This window comes from Medicago sativa, chromosome 1 (assembly GCF_051527215.1).
Source record: "Medicago sativa cultivar Bolivia chromosome 1, Bolivia_mono, whole genome shotgun sequence".
Lineage (NCBI taxonomy): Eukaryota > Viridiplantae > Streptophyta > Magnoliopsida > Fabales > Fabaceae > Medicago > Medicago sativa.
In genome coordinates this window covers 93,824,451-93,847,419 of record NC_140749.1, presented here as the reverse complement: position 1 = coordinate 93,847,419, position 22,969 = coordinate 93,824,451, and the positions used below count along the sequence as shown (strand labels likewise).

The following is a 22,969-nucleotide window of genomic DNA, read 5'->3' as shown; positions in this document are numbered from 1 at the left end:
AATATTCTGTCACTTTCATTCACTTTGTACTCATTCGATAGCATTAGAATGCTAATTTTTTCATGCCATTCCTCAGGAGTTTATTTTAGACCATACAAAGAATTATCTAACTTACATACCTTGTTTTCTTGTCCATGAATCACAAAATTTTTCAGGCTGTTCTATATAGATTTCTTCTTCTAGTTCACCATAAAAAGAGGCAACTTTCACATCCATTTGGAGTACTATCGAGTTATGAACGGCGGCTAAAGGGACTAGTACTCTTATGGATATGATTTTTGTGACTGGTGAATGAATGTCGAAGAAGTCTATATTTTTCTCTTTGTCTAAAACCTTTGACTACAAGGAGAACCTTGTATTCATCAACCGTACCATCAGGTTTTAGTTCCTTTTTCCAAAATCCAAATACAACCGATTGATTTTGCAACTATGAGACAAGTCAACCAAGTGTCATGTTTTGTTAGACTCTAGAAGATTCATTTCATCGTTTATTGCTTTTTGCCATAATTCAGCATCCAATGAGGATATAACTTCTTTAAGGCTTAATGAATCTTCTTCCAATGTATAAACCAAGTTCATACTCTTTAGCATTTTTAGCTTTCTTACCTCCTTGAGGTTCTATAACATCTCGTATGATGTTTTCATAACTATTTCTAATTACATGAATGTGATTAGATATAGTGCCCCCACTAGTTCTTAATTTTTAGAAGGGAATTTATTTTGCCCCCACTATTCTTTAGTTAAAGGGGTAAACATTTACATAAAAATATTTTCGTTATTTGTAACATACCCAGTGAATACATATTCATAGGCTCTACTAGTGAGTTCAACTCTCTTGGGGTTCAGAGTCAAAATATAGTTCAGACAATCCCAAGTTCAAAAATAAGACAAGTTGGGTTGTCTTTTCTTCAAAAATTTCTTAATTAGAATTTTTGTTCTTAGACTTGGATACTCTATCCAACATAAATTTCAATTTTCGTTATAAAATCAATAAATATGATAAAAATATCATTTTATCATTTCTAATTTATGTGTCATCAAATTCACACATATCATAATTTATTATGTTTAGAGATTCATATTCTCTAGATTCTGATTTATATGAACTTTTGGTTCATATATCTTGACTGCAATAAATAAAATTGTTCAATCATATAACTTTAGAATTAATTCCAAGTTACTCAAGTTTTTAAACACTTGTTCGTGATCAATTTTGATATGTCAAATATTAAAATCACACAACTAACAAAATAGAAGGAGAATTTAATTTTTAACATACCATCAAAGGTGCAGTTTTTTCTCACAAAAATGCATGGTACACAAGTCTCTCTTAAGTCTGAGTCAACTCAGTCTTATTTAATAGAAATCTGAAATTCAGATTCTTTCTTATTTTTATAGCATGCAACGCGTTAGCACTAGCATCAGGAAAACTGGAATTCTAAATTCTTCCGATTTAATATGCTAACTTGCTTTGTATACCCAATATGCCATAACTTCACCTAGACCATTCACATAAGTTTATGGCAATTCGTGTAATTGAAAAGCATCACGTAAGTACCTGCCATTAAGTAACAATTGGAAGAATTATTTTCTTGTTACAAAAGTACTCGATAGATCGTATTATTTTTCTTTTCGGACCCAAACAATTTCTTATGTTTCGTAAGAAACTAAACTTGTTTGGTTCTGTAACAAATAATTTGTTTTGTAACAAATTATTGTTTCACTATATGGCTCTGATTTCGAAACCATATTTCAAACTAATTCAACGTATTTGAATTTTTAGTGTTGTTATTTAAATACAACAATCACTTCATCATTTCAGTCAAAAGATGTATTTCTATAACTTGATTTATCCTTTTTTTTATATTAAGGGACAACACAACCTCAATAAGTAATTTCTTCGGTAGACATAGCAGATAGAAACGTCTTAAAATTGTTGTTTTTGGATTTCCAAACTATTGTATTTGGATTTCCAAATTCTATTATCTACCGAAGTTGTTACTAGGTTGAGTCACGACCAGGTCGCTCTCTTTAAGACGTTTCGTGGCACTACCCAAAGTTGTGCAAGGTAGACTATCAACCACGCCGCCTCCAGGATAAAACAAGCCCAGCTACAACTGTTCGATTAACTACTGCACTGTAGAAAATCGTTCGAGAATTACACCGTCAAATATGGTACTAAGACCACTCTTTAATACTGAAACCACTTTAATATGGTATCATTACCATTCTATTATGGTGCTAAGACCACTCAAATATGGTGTTTCCACCATTCTAACCTTTAAGTTCTCCAAATTATCAATATGGTACTATGACCACTCAAATATGGTGTTACCACCATTTCTCCTCAAATAAAATTATTGAATAATTTTTATATACCGTTAAGATCATTCTTGATTCCGACGGGACATTGTTTATTCCAAATAGGGACTATGATCTTAAAAGTATATATTATCGAAGAGACTATGAACTTAAGACCATTCTTAATTCTGAAGGGACATTAAACCGAAAAGGGACTATGGTCTTAAGAACACTCTTAATTCCGAAGGGACAGAAAGGAGTAGAAAAAAGAGAAGGACTTGTTAAACAAGTCGAAGGAGGGAGAAGAGATGAAAGACTCGTCAACACAAGTCAAAAAAGGGAGAAGAGAGAAAGAGTTCCCGACAACTCAATGAAACTCTTTGGTGTGTGGAATGCACTGTGTGAGCTCTCTATTTATAGAGAAAATTCACAACTAATAAGTGAGAAACTTTGGGAACAAGTAATATGAGAAACTTTGGGAACAAGTAACATATTACTTTGCGATTAAGTAATTCACATATTAGATCTAGTACAAAAATATCTTAATTGAGTACTAAAATATATTAAATTTAGTACAAAAATATATTATATTATGTACCAAAATATTTTAGCAAAACTTGGGGACTAAGAAAGCACTTTCTAATAATGATTAAATTAATTATTTAATTTATCATTTCCAAATAATAAAATATATATCAATATATATTTTTCTCTAGTGCTTATGTACCCCCATTAATTAGAGATACACCCCCACTATATAAACACTACTAATGTGTGTGTTCCATCCGATGTGGGACTTCCACTTTTTTCAATTCACACAACACTAGTTCTACCCAACATGGGAATTTGTGTTTAGTCTTTTTACTCAATTTCCACACATGTTCCAACAGTTTTCAATGATAATGAATGAGTTACAAACTTCCATGCTTGATTATCTGTTTATTACTCCGTAGGCAGTCAACCATAGGCGGTCAACAACAAAAATTGGTTGATTGGGAGTAGTTCATATTCAAAGCATGACAAAAAAAACATGTGAGAAAGGCACGACGAGAGATCTCATTCCTTTTTTATTATGAGTAAAAATCAAAATTTATATAAGTATCTATCATTAAGGGAAGAGCAATGCTATATCTCTAGAAAAATAATATCAAGAATTCTTCAAAAATAAAGAGCAGCCAATCACAATGCACTATTTGCCACAATTCAAGGAGGTGTGGCAGAAATAAATCATGCAATTAAAATTTATCAGCTGTGTCTTAAAAAATTCTTGATGCTATTTTTCTAAGGAAATAGTAGCATTTTCCTTAAGAGAAAGAGCATGTGAAAAACACTAGCATCATTTTAACACCCTTTTAACACTTACTTCATGTTGAGTGAAAATCATGTGGTCATCATTTTATGTAGAATCTATTTCTAAAGTGTGGTACGATCACATGGATTTCATCTAACAAGAGAGTGTCTATTAGAGACGGCATTAGCAAGAGCGTGCACTCCTCTAAATAAAAAAGTGGATGCTCAACACTTTATAGGTGATCGGAGCATTAAACGATTAAACCTAAGACTATTATTTTTGGCTTAATTACAGTTTTGGCCTCCTAAGTATCACAATCTTGCGATTTTGGTCCCCTATAAAAAACAATAACAAATCAGCCCCCTAAGTTTACCCTCTTTTGCACTTTTGGCCCCTCTGATCAATTTTGACTGGGTCAATGCTTACGTGACACTCATATCACTTTATTTATAGGTTTAATTGCAGTTTTGACCCCCTAAATCTAATTTTTTTTTTCCCACCAATATAGTTTTTACCCCCTAAATCCATTAAATTATAGACAAAATATGGTCAAACGGGTCTGACCAGTCAAGGGGCCTAAAAAATGTGTTCAATGAGTCACTCTTGTTGAGCAAGTCACCTTCCACACTCAGAACAAATTCAAATTATATAACTTAAAAGAGTGATTGGGAACAATCGTTAACATTTTCCTTATAATAAAGGATGATAGGAAGTACATTTATTTTTTTTGTAACACACACGTACTCCCTCAGTTCGTCGCTTTTGTAATTTTTTTACGTAAAATAATTGTCATTTTAGAATATAAATCTAATATTTTTCCCCACCAATATAGTTTTATTTATTAAAATTTACTCCACTAACTACAGTTAACAAGCTTGTGACTACTAAGTGATATTAATTTTACCATCAAAATTCATACAACTAATCACTTTCTTAAAATCGTTCATAATTCAAAATGACAATATTAGATGGAGTGAGTAAATTTTAAGTGGGAAGTACTCCTTTTGGTCTTTACTAGATTGCCACCCGTGCGCCGCACGGGTCTTATGAGTTAAATTCATTTCATAATGTATTTATTTTTAGTGATGTGGAGTAGTTATAATGTATTGAAAATGCTTAATACCTAATGAACGTTTCAAGGGTTAAATATGTTTTTGGTCCCTATAAATATGTCAACTTTTCGTTTTAGTCCCTCTAAAATTTTCCTTCAACCTTTAGTCCCTATAAATATGTTTTTGGTCCCTCTTTTAAAGTAAAATCATATGTAGAATTCATATTATTTAATAAAATTTTCCAGAAAAATTCAACATATTATAAGAATCACTTCAAAAAAAATTCAAAATTTTTTAACAAAACATGAATTTAATATGAATTTTTATATTTTTTAAGGTTAAAAATTCATATTTAATTTGTGTTATGTTAAAAAATTCTAATTTTTTTTTTTAGGAATTTTTTTTTAGAATACTTTACACATTTCTGCACAGTTTCATTAAAAAATACAAAAATTAAATCAAAAATAGGGACCAAAAGTAGTGATTCAAATTTTTATAGGGACTAAAAGTCGAAGGAAAATTTTAGAGGGACTAAAACGAAAAGTTGACATATTTATAGGGACTAAAAACATATTTAACCCATGTTTCAATAATCAAGGATTATTTTTAGGCATCAAAATTCAACTTTCAATTATTGTAGTTCATATTTTTTGTCAAAAAAATAATAATTGTAGTTCATATTTAAGTACATAAGTGGTTTTTTTTTTCTCTAAAAAAAAAAGTGGTTTTATCAAAGAATATAAGAAATAATTATTCATTTTCATGAAGGTCTACGAAAACATATAATTTACATAAAAATTTGAGGAGTGCTAATAACATATATTTTTCAACACACTCACGCTGGTTGATAAAACATTTTCTAACACAATTTGAGGAGTTGCAATTTTTCTTTGTACAGTTTTTCTCTTAGATTTTTACTTTCATACTACTATAACATTCATGCACAACGAATTATAGTAGCAAAAACTATTTTGACTTAAAATCATTGTTTTGGTGTTGTTTTTTTAGTGCCATTGTGTTGGTGTTGTTAAATATTGTAGTAGGCACGATGAATGATATTTTCCATCGACAGTTATTATGCACATTTCAAAAAGGACAATGTGCACCATTCCAACTAATCAAATTGAGTATTTTCAACCTACTTCGGCTTTCAATTATCCTTGAAAAATAAACCACATCAACTGTTCAGCCACTGGGGGCGCCAAACCTCCTTTAACATTATCTATACTTCTATTTTTTTCTCTATAAATGTTCTAATCAAAATTCTATAAACCATAGTACCAGTCCATTAAAAATTGGTTTGTGAGTCTCCTGTAACATAAAAGCTTTGAACTCATAGTGATAAACTGCCAATATTAATAATACATATCTTGAACTATATTGTTTTTATGTATAAAAGTTTTGGTGAACATGCAATGTTATTGGATTACGGTTTTTTTTTTTTTAAATCATATATACATTTGCAGAATAAACTAAAACCTCCCTTGCTATATGAAAAATATCAGTTTTATTAGACAATCAGTTGATAGCAAAAATTGATAATAAGAAATAAAATAAAGAGAGAGAGCAGAAACAATGATGAAAGAGTGAGATTGATAAAAATAGATGTAACTTGATCAATGTAATTGAGAAAATACATATGATTCTAGAAATTCCATATTTTTTAATTCTATCACATAATCTATACCATAGTTAATAACATAAATGACATCCATAGAATCCTTTTCATTAGAAGAACTATCTTAGTTTCAAAAGCAATATACATTTGCATCCACCATATTATCTCCATTGCTGACTTGTTTCTTATGAAATGAGTATTTCTTCGATAGAGAAACATCCATAAATCCATCTTTAATGTTTTGAAGGGTCGCATATGTTGAAGATTATAAATGCAGAAAAATGTTCCAGCACTCTTCTGTTTCCAGATTTACCGACCAAAGCAGTTCTTGCATTCCTCAAAATAAGATCGACTCAGTCTTGCTTAGTTAGTTATACTACAACCGACCAAAATTTGGATTTCAATGATGAAAAAAACTAATCATCATAATTACCCTGCAACCAAACTAAAAAAAGTAAATTTTAGAGTATAGCCAATTTAGTATACTTGTCATCAATCACTTATACTTTTTATCCTCCTAAAAAATTTAAAAAAATGACTCTGTAACAATAGATAAAGGAATCTCATGCATCTTTCAAGTAATTTTTCATAATTAGGTAATATTACAGCAAACATAGATAAAAGCAAAAATCACTTGCATTTGAAGCTCTTGAACTGGAGCTGCTTTAAATTAAACATGATACTGCCTCACCTATCATTGAAGCTTTCTCTGTCCATTAAAATCGAAAACAAAAGAACTATTGGTTAAAATCACAAATAAAAAATAAACTATCAAAATAAAAAAATAAAAAATAAGTATCATTAGCTGATTTAAGAGCATAAAGTTGATTGTTCATAAATAGACATCAATTTTCTCTTCCAAATAGCCTAAAAAAATGTTCATGGATATAGAAAAACTACCTTTTTTGACAGCAACAAAAGTAAGAACTCAAATATGCAAAACAACAAAAAAAATATGAGATTGAACCTTAAACCCTAAAAAAGGATTGAAGTATGAGGTTTTACAGCAACAAAATCATGTTTTCCGCGATTGCAAAGATCACTTTCAAGATTAAGAAATCAAAAGCAGATCAACATAAAGAGAGATTGAATGAGACTGCATAAAAAACTCAGAGTCAGGGTTATCGATCAAAGGACCTATCATATAAAAAAGAAGGAGATTGTTATGAAGGAAGAAAAACCCTAAATTAACAAAAAGATTTGCAGAAAACACACACCAGCTGTTTATTTGCAGGTTGGAGAAATCAGAGAAAAAAAATTGATAAGAAGAGAATTCGAGGAGTGTAGTTTCTGATATATTGGAACGTGCATATTTATTCACTTACACTGTGTTTGGTTGGAGAGAAATAAAGAGGAGAGAAGTATTAAAGAGAGAAAGAGGAGAGAAGTATCACACTTCTCCTGTTTGGGAGACAAAAGAAATAGGGGAGAGAGGCTTATTTGACGTGGGCCCCATGCTTTTTCTCTTCTTCGCAAAACTGAGAAGAAAGAGGAGCTTCTCTTCGCAAAACTGAGAAGAAAGAGGAGAGAAGCTGTACTTTTTAATATATTTCCTTTTATACCCTTGTTTTCTTCACCAGAAGAATAACATAATATTCTCAAGCTCTCAATGCTACAGGGGAATTGTTTGGCCACCATTACACCTTAAAAAGGAAGAAGACCAACAACAACACACTCTTTTTTGAAGGAACCACACACTTATGTCTATAAATTATTCTGGTGGTTGAGTTGAAGAAGGAGAGGTAAGCTTGGTTTGATTTTTCAATTAAATAAAATATAATTAAAAAATATTATTGTGGTCGATGCCTTAACGGTGAACAACGATGGACAAGGGAATGAATAATGAGGGATTGAAATGGTGTGTATGCCTCAACAGTGGTTGTGGGAGTGTTGCAATCAACACATTGACATAATTTTTGTACTTTTTAATTTTTCAAAAATATTATTAGGACCTAAATAAAATCAAGGGCATTTTAGTACTTTTATAAACAATCAACACTTCTTTCTCATCAATTTCTCTCATCTCTCTTTTATACCAAACAATACATCAAATCCATCTTATTTCTCATCTATTTCTCTCTTCTCATACTCTCTCTCACCTATTTCTCTCTTCACACTTTCTTCTCGCTACCAAACACACCCTTAAGGAATTTTGATAGTTTTGCTTTGGAAACAGCTGAATTAACAAATTAGTGGGTATCTGATTAAGTCAGCATGGGGTATGCCAAAGGTTAAAAATAAACAGCTGAATTGTAATATCTCATCATTAATTCACTGGCGCAAAAGGGCATGTGCAAACAGATTTTTTAAAATTCAAATTGGCAATGCAATAGGAGGGAAAAAAAATTTGGGTTGCACCAATTAGCATTTAATGACAGATTAGTGGAGGGAAAAATTAGGTTTAGTGATTGCATTACCTAATAAGATTTTAGAGTAAGGGATTAGAATAATAAAAACAAAAACACATCAAAACCAATGTAATCATTAAGTTGTAACTTGTCATCATCTCATTGCCTTCTCTTTTTTCCCTTTCTCTCTCTTGTGAGTCGTCACCAAAACCCTAGTTTCTTCTCCTTCATCCACCAAAGAGGGGTAATTTATGGTCAATTTTTGACACAAAATCACCCTCCTAACTCGTTTTTCTTCCTCCCTTTTATTGAAATAAGTGTTTTTCACATTTATTTAGTTTATTATTTTGTGATTTCGTTGTTTGTCTTTCTTGTTTCGTCTAGACATTTGTTCGGATCAGATTGTCAGATCATCTTTGATCCAGTGCAGATCCAATCAATGACTTTAGCATCGTCCATGTTACAGATCCGGAGACGTATTCCGGAGACTTGAATATAGTCATATGTGTAGAATTTTGTACTTTGCCGTTTTATGCTATTAACATGGATGTTTTGAGTTTGTTCGCAGATTCATCCTTCTTGTTTTTAGTGACTTTGTATTGTATTGAATTACTCTACTAATTTGAATGAATGAATATCATTTATTTTTGTCAAAAAAAATTAATTATAACTTTTTAGATCTTTTTAAAAGGGTTAAATATGTTTTTGGTCCCTATAAATGTCAACTTTTCGTTTTAGTCCCTCTAAAATTTCCTTCAACATTTAGTCCCTATAAAATTTTGAATCACCACTTTTAGTCCCTATTTTTAATTTAATTTTTGTATTTTTTTATGAAATTGTGCATAAATGTGTAAAATATTCTAAAAAAATTTCATAAAAAAATTAGAATTTTTTAACAAAACACAAATTAAATATGAATTTTTAACCGTAAAAAATGTAAAAATTAATATTAAATTCATGTTTTGTTAAAAAATTCTGAATTTTTTTTGAAGTAATTCTTATAATATTTTGAATTTTTCTGGAAAATTTTATTAAATAATATGAATTCTACATATGAGTTTACTTTAAAAGAGGGACCAAAAGTGAAGATTGAAAATTTTATAGGGACTAAAAGTTGAAGGAAAATTTTAGAGGGACTAAAACGAAAAGTTGACATATTTATAGGGATCAAAAACATATTTAACCCTTTTTAAAAAGGAAATGCTAACTTGAGGGGCATCGGTAGCTAAGGGAAATATTTTTTGACGACGCTTTTTAAAAATACACTCTTAAAAAAATTGTGAAATATTAAATACATACATCCATTAATATTAAAAAAAAAATCTTTTAATTAATGACTACACTTTAAAAATTGTGACATTTTCTACCAGTTTTTTTTTTTTTTGTGGTGGCCGGGGTTTGTACCCCGGACCTTGCATATTTTATGTATTGTCCTTACCAATGTCAACTGAGTTAAGCTCACGAGAATGGTTTTTTTTTTTTTTTTAATTCTTATGATAAGTTACTAGTCATTTCATTAACCACGTGTACCATCGGTCCACAACCTCGTTCCTGTATGGTTTGCCTAAATGGCAGAGTAATAAGAGTGTTGTAAGCTGTGTTTTGACTGAAATCTTGATTGAATACGATGTCATGGGAATTCACAGTTGCCACATTCCCATGCTCGTAATAATAAGTACTACTACCAATTAATTTATTTTACAGACTTTCCAGTTTCTATATTCCATCTACGTTATTCCCATGAATCGGCCTATATAAATCAATAATACAGCTTCTCGGTTTGTTATCATTCCAATATGGCTTCTTCTACTTCTTCCACCAACAAAGTGACCCTCAAACTTCTTATTGACACCAAGAATGAGAAAGTTTTGTTTGCTGAAGCATCAAAAGCTGTAATAGATTTTCTTTTCAATCTGCTTCGTTTGCCAGTTGGTACTGTTGTTAAACTTTTAAACAAGAATGGCATGGTTGGTAGCATAGGTAATCTCTATCACAGTGTTGAAACTTTGTCTGATCATTATATGGAACAAGACCAAACTAAAGAGGTTTTGCTGAACCCGAGAGCTCCTATCTCTTCAACTGAAATTGCAGGCTTTCTTCCCGCAAACAATGCTGATGCCAACAACTTGGGAGGTCGAGGAAATTTGTTCTATAGATGCGGAAACGGCTGTAGTTATAATGTCACATGTGATAGCTCAACTCGTTGTTCCAGTTGCAGTCGTGCTATGACTGTACAAGTAAATTATGTTGGAAAAAAGGTTGTTGAAGATAACGTTTCTATTCAGAGTGGTTTTGTGAAAGATGTTGTGACATTTATGGTAATGGACGATTTAATGGTTCAGCCAATGTCTACCATATCAAGCATTACTTTGCTGAACAAATTCAATATCAAGGAGGTTGGTACCTTGCAGGAGAAGGTTGTTGAGATGGGGATGGATGAGGTAATTAATTATATCATTATTATTATTATTCTGTTTTATTTTCATGTGTTTTACCTTTAATTTTTCTATTTATATTTGTTAGTAACACATCATGAAGATAAAACTGATAATAAGAGTAGTTAGATCAATAACTTGCGCAGCAAGTTACTTTGCCCTAGTTAGTTTTCAGTTAGTTAGACTAGCCTTTATTCTCTATGTGCTGGTTCATTGTAATAGAGTACACCTCCTAGACACTATATAAGCTGTACTTGATCTTCATTCATGAATCAATGAGAATATTATTCATTCATTTTTCCTTTCATAATATGGTATCAGAGCCTTTTCCCAATTGGTTGGAAAAGTTTGTTACGATTCAGTTACACTACTTCCGCCATTGAAGCTTCATCTTGAAGCTTTTTCTTCTTCCTCTTTCTTCTTTCTTGCTTCATACCGAAGCTTCTCGTTCGTCTTTCTTGCTTCACATCGAAGCTTCTTGTTACTCTGTTTCTTCTGCGTTTTTTCTTCGCAGTTTCTCCTTTCTTCTTCGCATATCTTCTTCTTTGTTCTTCCATGGCTCCACGCCAAACTCAACCAGATACCGATTCTCCATTTTACGTTCATCCAAGTGAAAGTCCTACATCTCTCACTGTTTCTCCGAAATTGGATGGATCCAATTATCTAGCTTGGAGTCGTTCCATGAAGCGTGCTCTTGGCACGAAGAACAAGCTCATGTTCATTGATGGATCCATTCCAATTCCTGATCCTGATGATCTTAATCGTAGTGCTTGGGAACGTTGCAATTATCTTCTTCATTCTTGGATTTTGAACTCTGTTTCTGAATCCATTGCTCAAACCATTGTGTTTCATGATACTGCCATCTCAGCTTGGGAAGATTTGAAAGAACGGTTTGCCAAAGTTGATCGTGTTCGTATTTCTACTTTGCGTTCTACAATTAACAATCTTAAGCAAGGTACCAAGTCTGTTTTGGAGTATTTTCTTGAGCTTCGTAGTCTTTGGGATGAATTGAACTCCCATAGACCTATTCCTACATGCAACTGTGTTCATACGTGTAGACTTGATGCAATTCGTATGGCAAAGAATTATAGAGTTGAGGATCAGATTATGCAGTTTTTGACTGGATTGAATGAGTCATTTTCTGTGGTGAAGACTCAAATCCTTCTCATGGATCCTTTACCTCCCATAAACAAGGTGTATTCACTTGTGGCTCAGGAAGAAAGTCAGAATTCTTTGCTTCCTACCCCTATATCCCTTGATGAATCTAGTGTCTCTGTTAATGTCACGACCCAAAAACAATCATCGTGACCGGCGCGCGAACTAGATCATTCTAGCCCGGCAAGCCTATTAATCAAACTTGACAACTATAATACATAAAAATTTCAATTTAAATTTCATTTCAAAATAAATATCCACTGAAATTTCGACAGAGTTTCGTCTATATTTTTAACATTTTCCAAGATGTAAATCCTGTTTTAAAAAACCTGTTATCAGCCAGAATCTCCAAATAACATCTTTATTTTTAAACTACTTGTACAACTCAAAATAAACATCCTAGATATTATATTAAATCATGCCCCTTTCTAACTAGTCTAAATCTACAATTTAGCTCATTTCACAAAAATCATGACAAAACCCGTAAGTTTTTTTCCAGCAGAATTATCCAACTTCAAACGCACTTTCCGAGTTCATTACTAATCGGAATCACATGAAATTTAGGTCCAAACTGTAGGGAATTGAAGGAGGAATCCAAAAATCTAATTATTACTTTATTCCAGGTTACACAACAAGATATATCACGAATATACTACGAATATGTCATACGAAGCTTTTACCCAATTTTCATAAGGTTCAAGTACGACCACTTTTAACAATAATACTCCATTTTGATCACCAACTCATCTCAATTACATTAGCAATAAACCTTCAACAATGATCATCAAACAAAATTCTCTAATTATCTCCTTTCATGAACCAAGCTACTCTAAAATGAAATTATCATGGAAATCATAGCTTTCACATACAATTCACATACCCATAAAGCTTAATCATAAACATAATCACCATAATCATAATAATCATAAACATACATCCAATATATCATATTCTAAAATAGCTTATACTTTGACATACTTATCTGAGTATGTCTCTGATTCTTTATGATAGCAACTAGCTCGGCTAACTAAGTCGTAGATCCATAACTAAAATTCCTCATTTCCAATGATTAGCCAAGTGCTCATAAGATATCGCTTCGTAGCTAATTCATTCTAAACATAATTTTCATGTTAATATGCATATGCTATGTTAGTATTCAAGTTGGAGGGTCCTTAGAGTTTTTTTCCTTGATTTTATAAATTTTAATTTTTGTTCTCTTTCAATAATATTAGAATAATTCTTGACTTAAAATTTCATATCATTAACTATACATTTCATTCGTTACTATGAGCCGTACCTCATAGGCTACATTATCTCTCGTTGTAGCAAACGGAATACTATGACCCGTACGTCATAGGCTACATTATATCTCGTTGTAGCAAACGGTATACTATGACCCGTACGTCATAGGCTACATTATCTCTCGTTGTAGCAAACGGTATACTATGACCCGTACGTCATAGGCTACATTATCTCTCGTTGTAGCAAACGGTTTTTCCATATATTCTTTTTTTTTTTTTTTTTTTTTTTGAGCATGTTACTCATTTCAATTTTTCTCCTCATTTCCATTTTTCTGCGATTTTCTATAATTCACTGTGAGCATATTACTCACAAGATGCATTTCAAAATTTTCTTTCAATTCTTTACTATAAGCATATATGCATCAATTTCGTTGTTAATTTCCCTCCAACATTTATACTAACATCACATACTAACATCAATTAACTATGCACAATTAACATTACTATCCAATCACTTATTCTTAAAATCATCACTTATAAATAATATAAGAAATCCTCTTACAATTATCACTTATAAATAATATAAACAATCCTCTAGGTTATCAAACGTGGGAAAACCTCGATAACCTAAACTAACCGACTTGTGAACAAAAGTAATCGTTACATCAATTGTCTTGCTTAGCATTTTCCTCCAATATTCATACTAACATAAACACACATATTAACATACAAGAGATTTTAGAATAAACACACATATAATTATGAAATAATCATACTATCTCATAATTTCTATTCAAATGAATCATTCATAGGGCACAATTCTACTACTCAAAATGGAAGGTTTACTAAGGAACTCACCAATAAACATCTGACAACTCTTATTTCTCCGTGATACTTCAACTTAATTCCCAATAGCCACTTGTGCCTTCATCTTTGTTACCTTAGCTTCTTACTAATCCAACCGTGAAATTTTTCCCAAAATTGCCACATCCAATTGTTGAAGGAAGACATCAATGTGATGTTTTTGAGGATTTGAAGACAAAAACTCTCTTTTTCTTATATTGATGTACGGTTAGAGAGGAAGGGAAAATAGAATTTGATGCATATTTCTCATTTCAAGTTGCTAGAAAAACACTAATCCAAACATGTGAGTTGAATTGCTAAGGATTTGGTTGAGAAAAATGAAGATTGAGGGAGAAAGGGTGAGTGACGAGAGAGAGAAGTGAGAGAGGAGAAGAAGAGGAAAATTTGGAATGATGTGGAAGAATGTAGAAAATTGTGGATTTTCCACTTAAAAAAAAAATCTTGAGTGGCAAAATTACAATTCTGCCCCTTCCTTAAAAAAAATCTTATGGAGGGATATTACATTCTACCCCCCTTAAGAAAATTTCGTCCTCGAAATTTTAGGGATTTACTTGCTAATAAGCATAAACAATTTCAACTTTAGATTTCAACATACGTCCATTACGAACTGATTCTTTCTTCCTGACTAATTTAAACTGTATAGGTACCAGCCACCACGCTTCCGCTGCGCCACTCTGATTTATTTCTTCACACCTTACATCATACTCCTTATACTGCGTCTTCTGTTAAGGTTCCATTCATCTCTCAGACATTTATTCTAACTGTCATATACTAGTCTGAGTTGATCAAGCTCAGCCAGATATGACATTTGGAATAAATATCTGGAACCAAAAAGTCACACTACATCTTATTGAATTCCATTGACCCAAGGTACGATCTGAATCGACCTGCTCTGATACCAAATTGTCACGACCCAAAAACAATCATCGTGACCGGCGCGCGAACTAGATCATTCTAGCCCGGCAAGCCTATTAATCAAACTTGACAACTATAATACATAAAAATTTCAATTTAAATTTCATTTCAAAATAAATATCCACTGAAATTTCGACAGAGTTTCGTCTATATTTTTAACATTTTCCAAGATGTAAATCCTGTTTTAAAAAACCTGTTATCAGCCAGAATCTCCAAATAACATCTTTATTTTTAAACTACTTGTACAACTCAAAATAAACATCCTAGATATTATATTAAATCATGCCCCTTTCTAACTAGTCTAAATCTACAATTTAGCTCATTTCACAAAAATCATGACAAAACCCGTAAGTTTTTTTCCAGCAGAATTATCCAACTTCAAACGCACTTTCCGAGTTCATTACTAATCGGAATCACATGAAATTTAGGTCCAAACTGTAGGGAATTGAAGGAGGAATCCAAAAATCTAATTATTACTTTATTCCAGGTTACACAACAAGATATATCACGAATATACTACGAATATGTCATACGAAGCTTTTACCCAATTTTCATAAGGTTCAAGTACGACCACTTTTAACAATAATACTCCATTTTGATCACCAACTCATCTCAATTACATTAGCAATAAACCTTCAACAATGATCATCAAACAAAATTCTCTAATTATCTCCTTTCATGAACCAAGCTACTCTAAAATGAAATTATCATGGAAATCATAGCTTTCACATACAATTCACATACCCATAAAGCTTAATCATAAACATAATCACCATAATCATAATAATCATAAACATACATCCAATATATCATATTCTAAAATAGCTTATACTTTGACATACTTATCTGAGTATGTCTCTGATTCTTTATGATAGCAACTAGCTCGGCTAACTAAGTCGTAGATCCATAACTAAAATTCCTCATTTCCAATGATTAGCCAAGTGCTCATAAGATATCGCTTCGTAGCTAATTCATTCTAAACATAATTTTCATGTTAATATGCGTATGCTATGTTAGTATTCAAGTTGGAGGGTCCTTAGAGTTTTTTTCCTTGATTTTATAAATTTTAATTTTTGTTCTCTTTCAATAATATTAGAATAATTCTTGACTTAAAATTTCATATCATTAACTATACATTTCATTCGTTACTATGAGCCGTACCTCATAGGCTACATTATCTCTCGTTGTAGCAAACGGAATACTATGACCCGTACGTCATAGGCTACATTATATCTCGTTGTAGCAAACGGTATACTATGACCCGTACGTCATAGGCTACATTATCTCTCGTTGTAGCAAACGGTATACTATGACCCGTACGTCATAGGCTACATTATATCTCGTTGTAGCAAACGGTATACTATGACCCGTACGTCATAGGCTACATTATCTCTCGTTGTAGCAAACGGTATACTATGACCCGTACGTCATAGGCTACATTATCTCTCGTTGTAGCAAACGGTTTTTCCATATATTCTTTTTTTTCTTTTTTCTTTTTTTTTTTTGAGCATGTTACTCATTTCAATTTTTCTCCTCATTTCCATTTTTCTGCGATTTTCTATAATTCACTGTGAGCATATTACTCACAAGATGCATTTCAAAATTTTCTTTCAATTCTTTATTATAAGCATATATGCATCAATTTCGTTGTTAATTTCCCTCCAACATTTATACTAACATCACATACTAACATCAATTAACTATGCACAATTAACATTACTATCCAATCACTTATTCTTAAAATCATCACTTATAAATAATATAAGAAATCCTCTTACAATTATCACTTATAAATAATATAAACAATCCTCTAGGTTATCAAACGTGGGAAAACCTCGATAACCTAAACTAACCGACTTGTGAACAAAAGTAATCGTTACATCAATTGTCTTGCTTAGCATTTTCCTCCAATATTCATACTAACATAAACACACATATTAACATACAAGAGATTTTAGAATAAACACACATATAATTATGAAATAATCATACTATCTCATAATTTCTATTCAAATGAATCATTCATAGGGCACAATTCTACTACTCAAAATGGAAGGTTTACTAAGGAACTCACCAATAAACATCTGACAACTCTTATTTCTCCGTGATACTTCAACTTAATTCCCAATAGCCACTTGTGCCTTCATCTTTGTTACCTTAGCTTCTTACTAATCCAACCGTGAAATTTTTCCCAAAATTGCCACATCCAATTGTTGAAGGAAGACATCAATGTGATGTTTTTGAGGATTTGAAAGACAAAAACTCTCTTTTTCTTATATTGATGTACAGTTAGAGAGGAAGGGAAAATAGAATTTGATGCATATTTCTCATTTCAAGTTGCTAGAAAAACACTAATCCAAACATGTGAGTTGAATTGCTAAGGATTTGGTTGAGAAAAATGAAGATTGAGGGAGAAAGGGTGAGTGACGAGAGAGAGAAGTGAGAGAGGAGAAGAAGAGGAAAATTTGGAATGATGTGGAAGAATGTAGAAAATTGTGGATTTTCCACTTAAAAAAAAATCTTGAGTGGCAAAATTACAATTCTGCCCCTTCCTTAAAAAAAATCTTATGGAGGGATATTACATTAATGCGTATGATTCAAAGAAATTTGCTGGGAACAAAGGTAAAGGACCTGCTGGTACTTCTAACAATAAGTCAAGTGGCAGATATTGCACTTTTTGCAATAGGTACAATCACACTGTTGAATTTTGTTACTTAAAGCATGGGCACCCCAATTCTACTAAGTCCCATAATTCAACTAATGCCACTACTGCTGAAGCTTCTGATGCAAGCAAACCCTCCTCCACTTCTGACATGGTAGCAACTGGTTCTAGTTTCAGTTTGACACAAGAAAAGTATGATCACCTCGTGACCTTGTTACAACAAGCCAATTTACTTTCTTCAGCATCTTCTTCAGGACCTGTCTCCAATCACATTCATACTTCCTCATTCCCAGATCATTCATCTGGTCATGCCTCTCAGACAGGTACCTTCAGTGTCATCTCTTGTTCTATTCAAACTGCTTGTGATTTTTGGTTATTAGATTCTGGTGCTAATGATCATATATGCTCTTCTTCCTCTTCTTTCTCTTCCTTTTACAAAATTAAACCTACATATGTGAATTTACCAAATGGCACTTCTGTTCAAGTTACTCATGCAGGAAATGTCTCCTTTTCTCCTCAATTATATCTGACTCATGTCTTGTTTTGTCCTTCCTTTAAACTTAATCTTATTTCAGTTTCCAAATTATGTGATTCTCTTTCATGTATTGTGAATTTCTCTTCTAATAGTTGTAATATCCAGGAGCTGAATTCCAGGAAGATGATTGGTTTGGGTGAAAAGACTAATGGCTTATACAAACTGGTGCTGAATGCTTCTGCTTCTAGTTCTTCACCCTTTCCCAATAATATTTCCCCATCCCTTTGTAATTTTTCTGCTTCAAACAAATCTTCTCATGTTGTAATTCCTTCTTCAGCCATATGGCATTTCAGATTTGGACATCTCTCTCATCAGAGATTGTCTCATATGCACCAATTGTATCCATCTATTACTTGTGATAATAAAGCAACCTGTGACATTTGTCACTTTGCCAGACATAAGAAGTTATCTTTTCCTATTAGTAAATCTCATGCTTTATCCAAATTTGAATTACTTCATTTAGATATTTGGGGTCCTCTTGCTATTTCTTCTGTCCATAATCACAGATATTTTTTAACCATTGTAGATGATTTTAGTAGATTTGTTTGGACCATTCTACTTAAATCCAAATCAGAAGTATCTCAACATGTCAAAAACTTTATTCAAAACATTGAAACTCAATATCATATCATTCCCAAAATTGTTAGATCAGATAATGGTCCTGAGTTCCTCATTCCTGAATTTTATGCTTCTAAAGGAATTGAACATCAAAGGTCTTGTGTTGAAACTCCCCAACAAAATGGGAGGGTGGAAAGAAAGCATCAACATATTTTAAATGTTGCTAGAGCTTTATTGTTTCAGTCAAAACTTCCTAAACATTTTTGGTCCTATGCTGTTCATCATGCAACCTTTTTAATCAATAGGGTTTCCACTTCTTTACTCAATAATATGTCCCCTTATCAGATTTTGTATGATTCTCTACCTGATATCAACCTTTTTAAAGTGTTTGGGTCCCTTTGTTATGCCTCTACTCTTCAGGCTCATAGATCAAAACTTGATTCTAGAGCCAGAAAATGTGTTTTCTTGGGATACAAGTCAGGTTTCAAGGGTTATGTTCTTTATGACTTGAATTCCAGAGAAATATTCATTTCTAGACATGTTACTTTTCATGATCATATTTTACCTTATGTCAATCCTCATGTTACCAATTGGGAGTATTTTCCTTCCCAATCTTCATCTGTCTCTCCCACTGAGACTGACAGTTTACCTGTCATGCATCCTTCCACTTTTGATGCCATTCCATCCAATAATATTGTCCATCATACTTCACCACCTGAATTACCTCCTCTTATTAGATCATCTAGAATCAGACAAGCACCATCACACCTCAGAGATTTTGTATGCCAAGTCTCCAATCCATCATCTTCTCCTTCATCCTGCAATGATTCTTCCCTTTATCCTCTTACTTCTTCTCTTTCATATAATAACTTGGCTAACCAACATCTTCATTTTGTTTTGTCTCTTCAAACACATACTGAGCCCAAGTCATATGCTGAAGCAAGTAAATTTGAGTGTTGGAAGAAGGCCATGGAGACTGAACTTACTGCTCTTGTCCAAACTGGAACATGGAAGATAGTTGATTTACCTCCAAATATTAAACCTATTGGCTGCAGATGGGTTTATAAAATCAAGCACCATGCAGATGGGTCCATAGAAAGATTTAAAGCACGTTTGGTTGCTAAAGGATATAACCAAATAGAGGGTTTAGATTACTTTGATACATATTCTCCAGTTGCCAAGATGACTACAGTTAGATTGGTCATTGCTTTGGCATCCATACATGATTGGTTTATTCACCAACTTGATGTTAACAATGCCTTTTTACATGGTGAATTGCAAGAAGATGTGTATATGCAGTTGCCTCCTGGGGTCAATGTCTCTAAACCTAATCAAGTTTGCAAATTGGTTAAATCCCTCTATGGATTGAAACAGGCTTCTAGGAAATGGTATGAGAAGCTCACATCTTTATTATTGGCTCAAGGATACATGCATGCTAACTCAGATCATTCTCTTTTCACTAAATCCACTGCTACTACATTTACTATTCTTTTAGTATATGTAGATGACATTATACTAGCAGGAAATTCCATATCTGAGTTCACCAACATCAAAACCATCCTTCATGCTTCTTTCAAAATCAAGGATTTGGGCCAACTCAAGTATTTTCTAGGGTTGGAAGTTGCTCATTCTCAGAAGGGCATTTCAGTTTGTCAAAGAAAGTACTGCTTGGATCTTCTTGCTGATTCAGGTCTTAATCATTCAAAACCTGTCTCTACTCCTTCTGATCCATCCATTAAGCTTCACCATGACTCTAGTCCTGCTTACACTGACATTTCTGCATACAGAAGATTGGTTGGTAGATTGTTATATCTTAATACCACCAGGCCTGATATCACTTTTGTTACACAACAATTGAGCCAATTTTTGACTAAACCAACCCAAGTTCATCACAATGCTGCTATGAGAGTGTTAAGGTATCTCAAATCATCTCCAGGCAAAGGTTTATTCTTCCCTAGAGATTCAGCTCTTCAGTTGTTGGGCTTTTCAGATGCAGACTGGGCTGGTTGCTTAGACTCCAGGAGATCCATTTCTGGTCAATGTTTCTTCCTTGGTAAATCCTTAATTTCATGGCGCACCAAGAAACAACTAACTGTTTCCAGGTCCTCTTCAGAGGCTGAATATAGGGCCCTTGCAGCTGCCACTTGTGAACTTCAGTGGCTTCTCTATTTGCTTCAGGATTTGCACATTCAAACCACAAAGTTGCCTGTTTTGTATTGTGACAACCAAAGCGCCTTGCACATTGCAGCTAATCCTGTCTTTCACGAACAAACAAAGCATTTAGAGATTGATTGTCACCTTGTACGTGACAAACTGCAAGCTGGTGTGATGAAACTTCTTCCAGTCACTTCTCAAGCACAGATTGCAGATTTCTTCACTAAAGCTCTCCTTCCTCAGCCTTTCAGCATTTTATTATCCAAGTTGAATATGGTAGACATTTACCATCCTTCAACTTGTGGGGGGCTAACACATCATGAAGATAAAACTGATAATAAGAGTAGTTAGATCAATAACTTGCGCAGCAAGTTACTTTGCCCTAGTTAGTTTTCAGTTAGTTAGACTAGCCTTTATTCTCTATGTGCTGGTTCATTGTAATAGAGTACACCTCCTAGACACTATATAAGCTGTACTTGATCTTCATTCATGAATCAATGAGAATATTATTCATTCATTTTTCCTTTCATAATAGTTAGATAGGTATATTTGTTAAATACAGTAGGTCATTGTATTTTTAACATTTTTTTTATTCTCACATTGGCCTTTGTTTTTATTTTTGTAACAGGGTATCAAGTTACTCAAGGCTTCTCTACAATCCAAGGCTGTCTTGACAAGTGTTTTCATCAAGAAAGATGTTTGAGGAAGAACTAGTTTGACTTATCTGTTTTGTTTTCAATCTTCAAGTTACTGAGAGGATATGTCATTATGGTTTTTATCATGTAATTTTTGCTTTCTGATTATGCTTATTGTTTCCTAATTTACTCTGAATGGTTGTTTTCTATGAACTGTGGTCGTTATTATGAACTTGTTCTACCTATATTTGAATCAAAGTACTAATCCTTTTCAAATGGAAGTTCTAGAATGAAATTAGGTTGCATAATGATGCTGTTGTATAAAATTTAAATGAAAAAGGACAAATCCAAAACTTAGAATAACGAAACAGCTCTAGGAAGCCTGGGTATGCAGAAAGATTTTTTATATTAATAGATTATATTAGAATTTTTCTATATAAAAAAATATATTAAATTTTGCACCGTCCTCGTATAAATCAAAGACTGCTGTAGTTGCAAAAATTTGATATAATTGGATCCATATAGTACCTGTAGTAGCAAGTGTAATGAACTATACAATCAAGGAATCTCTTATTAATATCTATCAACATCAAACACAACCCACAAAGATATTTTTAAATCAAATTAAGAAGGAAAAAAAAAAAAAAGGCTTGTTCAAAAAGCTTCTTTTTTCCATCCTTGGCATTTTCTATTGAATAAGCCTCTCGACTATTTTTAGAAGGCCAAAAAGACTAAAATAACAAACAATCAAAGTATAAAGAGTGTTAAGATCGAAAGGTTACAAAGTTCACATTACAAAAAAAAACACATCGGCGTCTCCGAACCAAGCAAGCATCTGGGTGGTTGAGTGCTCAAATGATAAAAATCATATGTAAAATCCTTGGCATTAAACTTGATACCTGACCAGACTAAAAGTTTTACCATTTCTAAATCTGCCGCGTTAAACAACCTTGATTATCAAATACCACAAAATTTCGATGCTTCCAACTTGACCAAATACTTTTCAACTGAATCTCATGCAACCAAATAAGTCTCCATTAATTTCGCAATTTACTGTTTCCTTCGTTTCAAAATGAGTGTAGCTTTAGGCTTTGGCACACAGATTAAGAAATTGAATGAAATAATCATTGAATATAACATTTTTACTAAATTGCTTTTACTTTATAAGAAAAAAAACAAAATTAAAGTTGCATTGAAAATTGTGT

At 32.6% G+C, this 22,969-nt stretch overlaps 1 protein-coding gene and 1 long non-coding RNA gene across 2 annotated transcripts; one reads left to right on the top strand and one right to left on the bottom strand.

Moving 5' to 3' along the window:
- Nucleotides 1–6,287: 6,287 nt before the first annotated feature.
- LOC146959370 (uncharacterized) lies at nt 6,288–7,580 on the bottom strand. Its single transcript, XR_015023144.1, has 2 exons — nt 6,901–7,580; nt 6,288–6,696 (listed from the first exon to the last, which is right to left on the bottom strand). It is a non-coding gene; the product is annotated as an uncharacterized LOC146959370 (long non-coding RNA).
- Nucleotides 7,581–10,406: 2,826 nt separating this feature from the next.
- Nucleotides 10,407–21,832, top strand: LOC146959369 (uncharacterized). The gene is made up of 2 exons (XM_085740920.1): nt 10,407–11,051; nt 21,758–21,832. The coding sequence occupies exons 1-2, from the start codon at nt 10,407–10,409 to the stop codon at nt 21,830–21,832; spliced, it is 720 nt and encodes a 239-aa protein (XP_085597046.1).
- The last annotated feature ends 1,137 nt before the right edge of the window (nt 21,833–22,969 follow it).

What these genes read in the sequence shown, in the direction of transcription:
- LOC146959369 (XM_085740920.1), top strand. Translation starts at nt 10,407, where the DNA reads ATGGCTTCTTCTACTTCTTCCACCAACAAAGTGACCCTCAAACTTCTT. An exon ending in TTGAGATGGGGATGGATGAG is followed by an intron (nt 11,052 to 21,757) that starts GTAATTAATTAT and finishes TTTTTGTAACAG; the next exon opens with GGTATCAAGTTACTCAAGGC.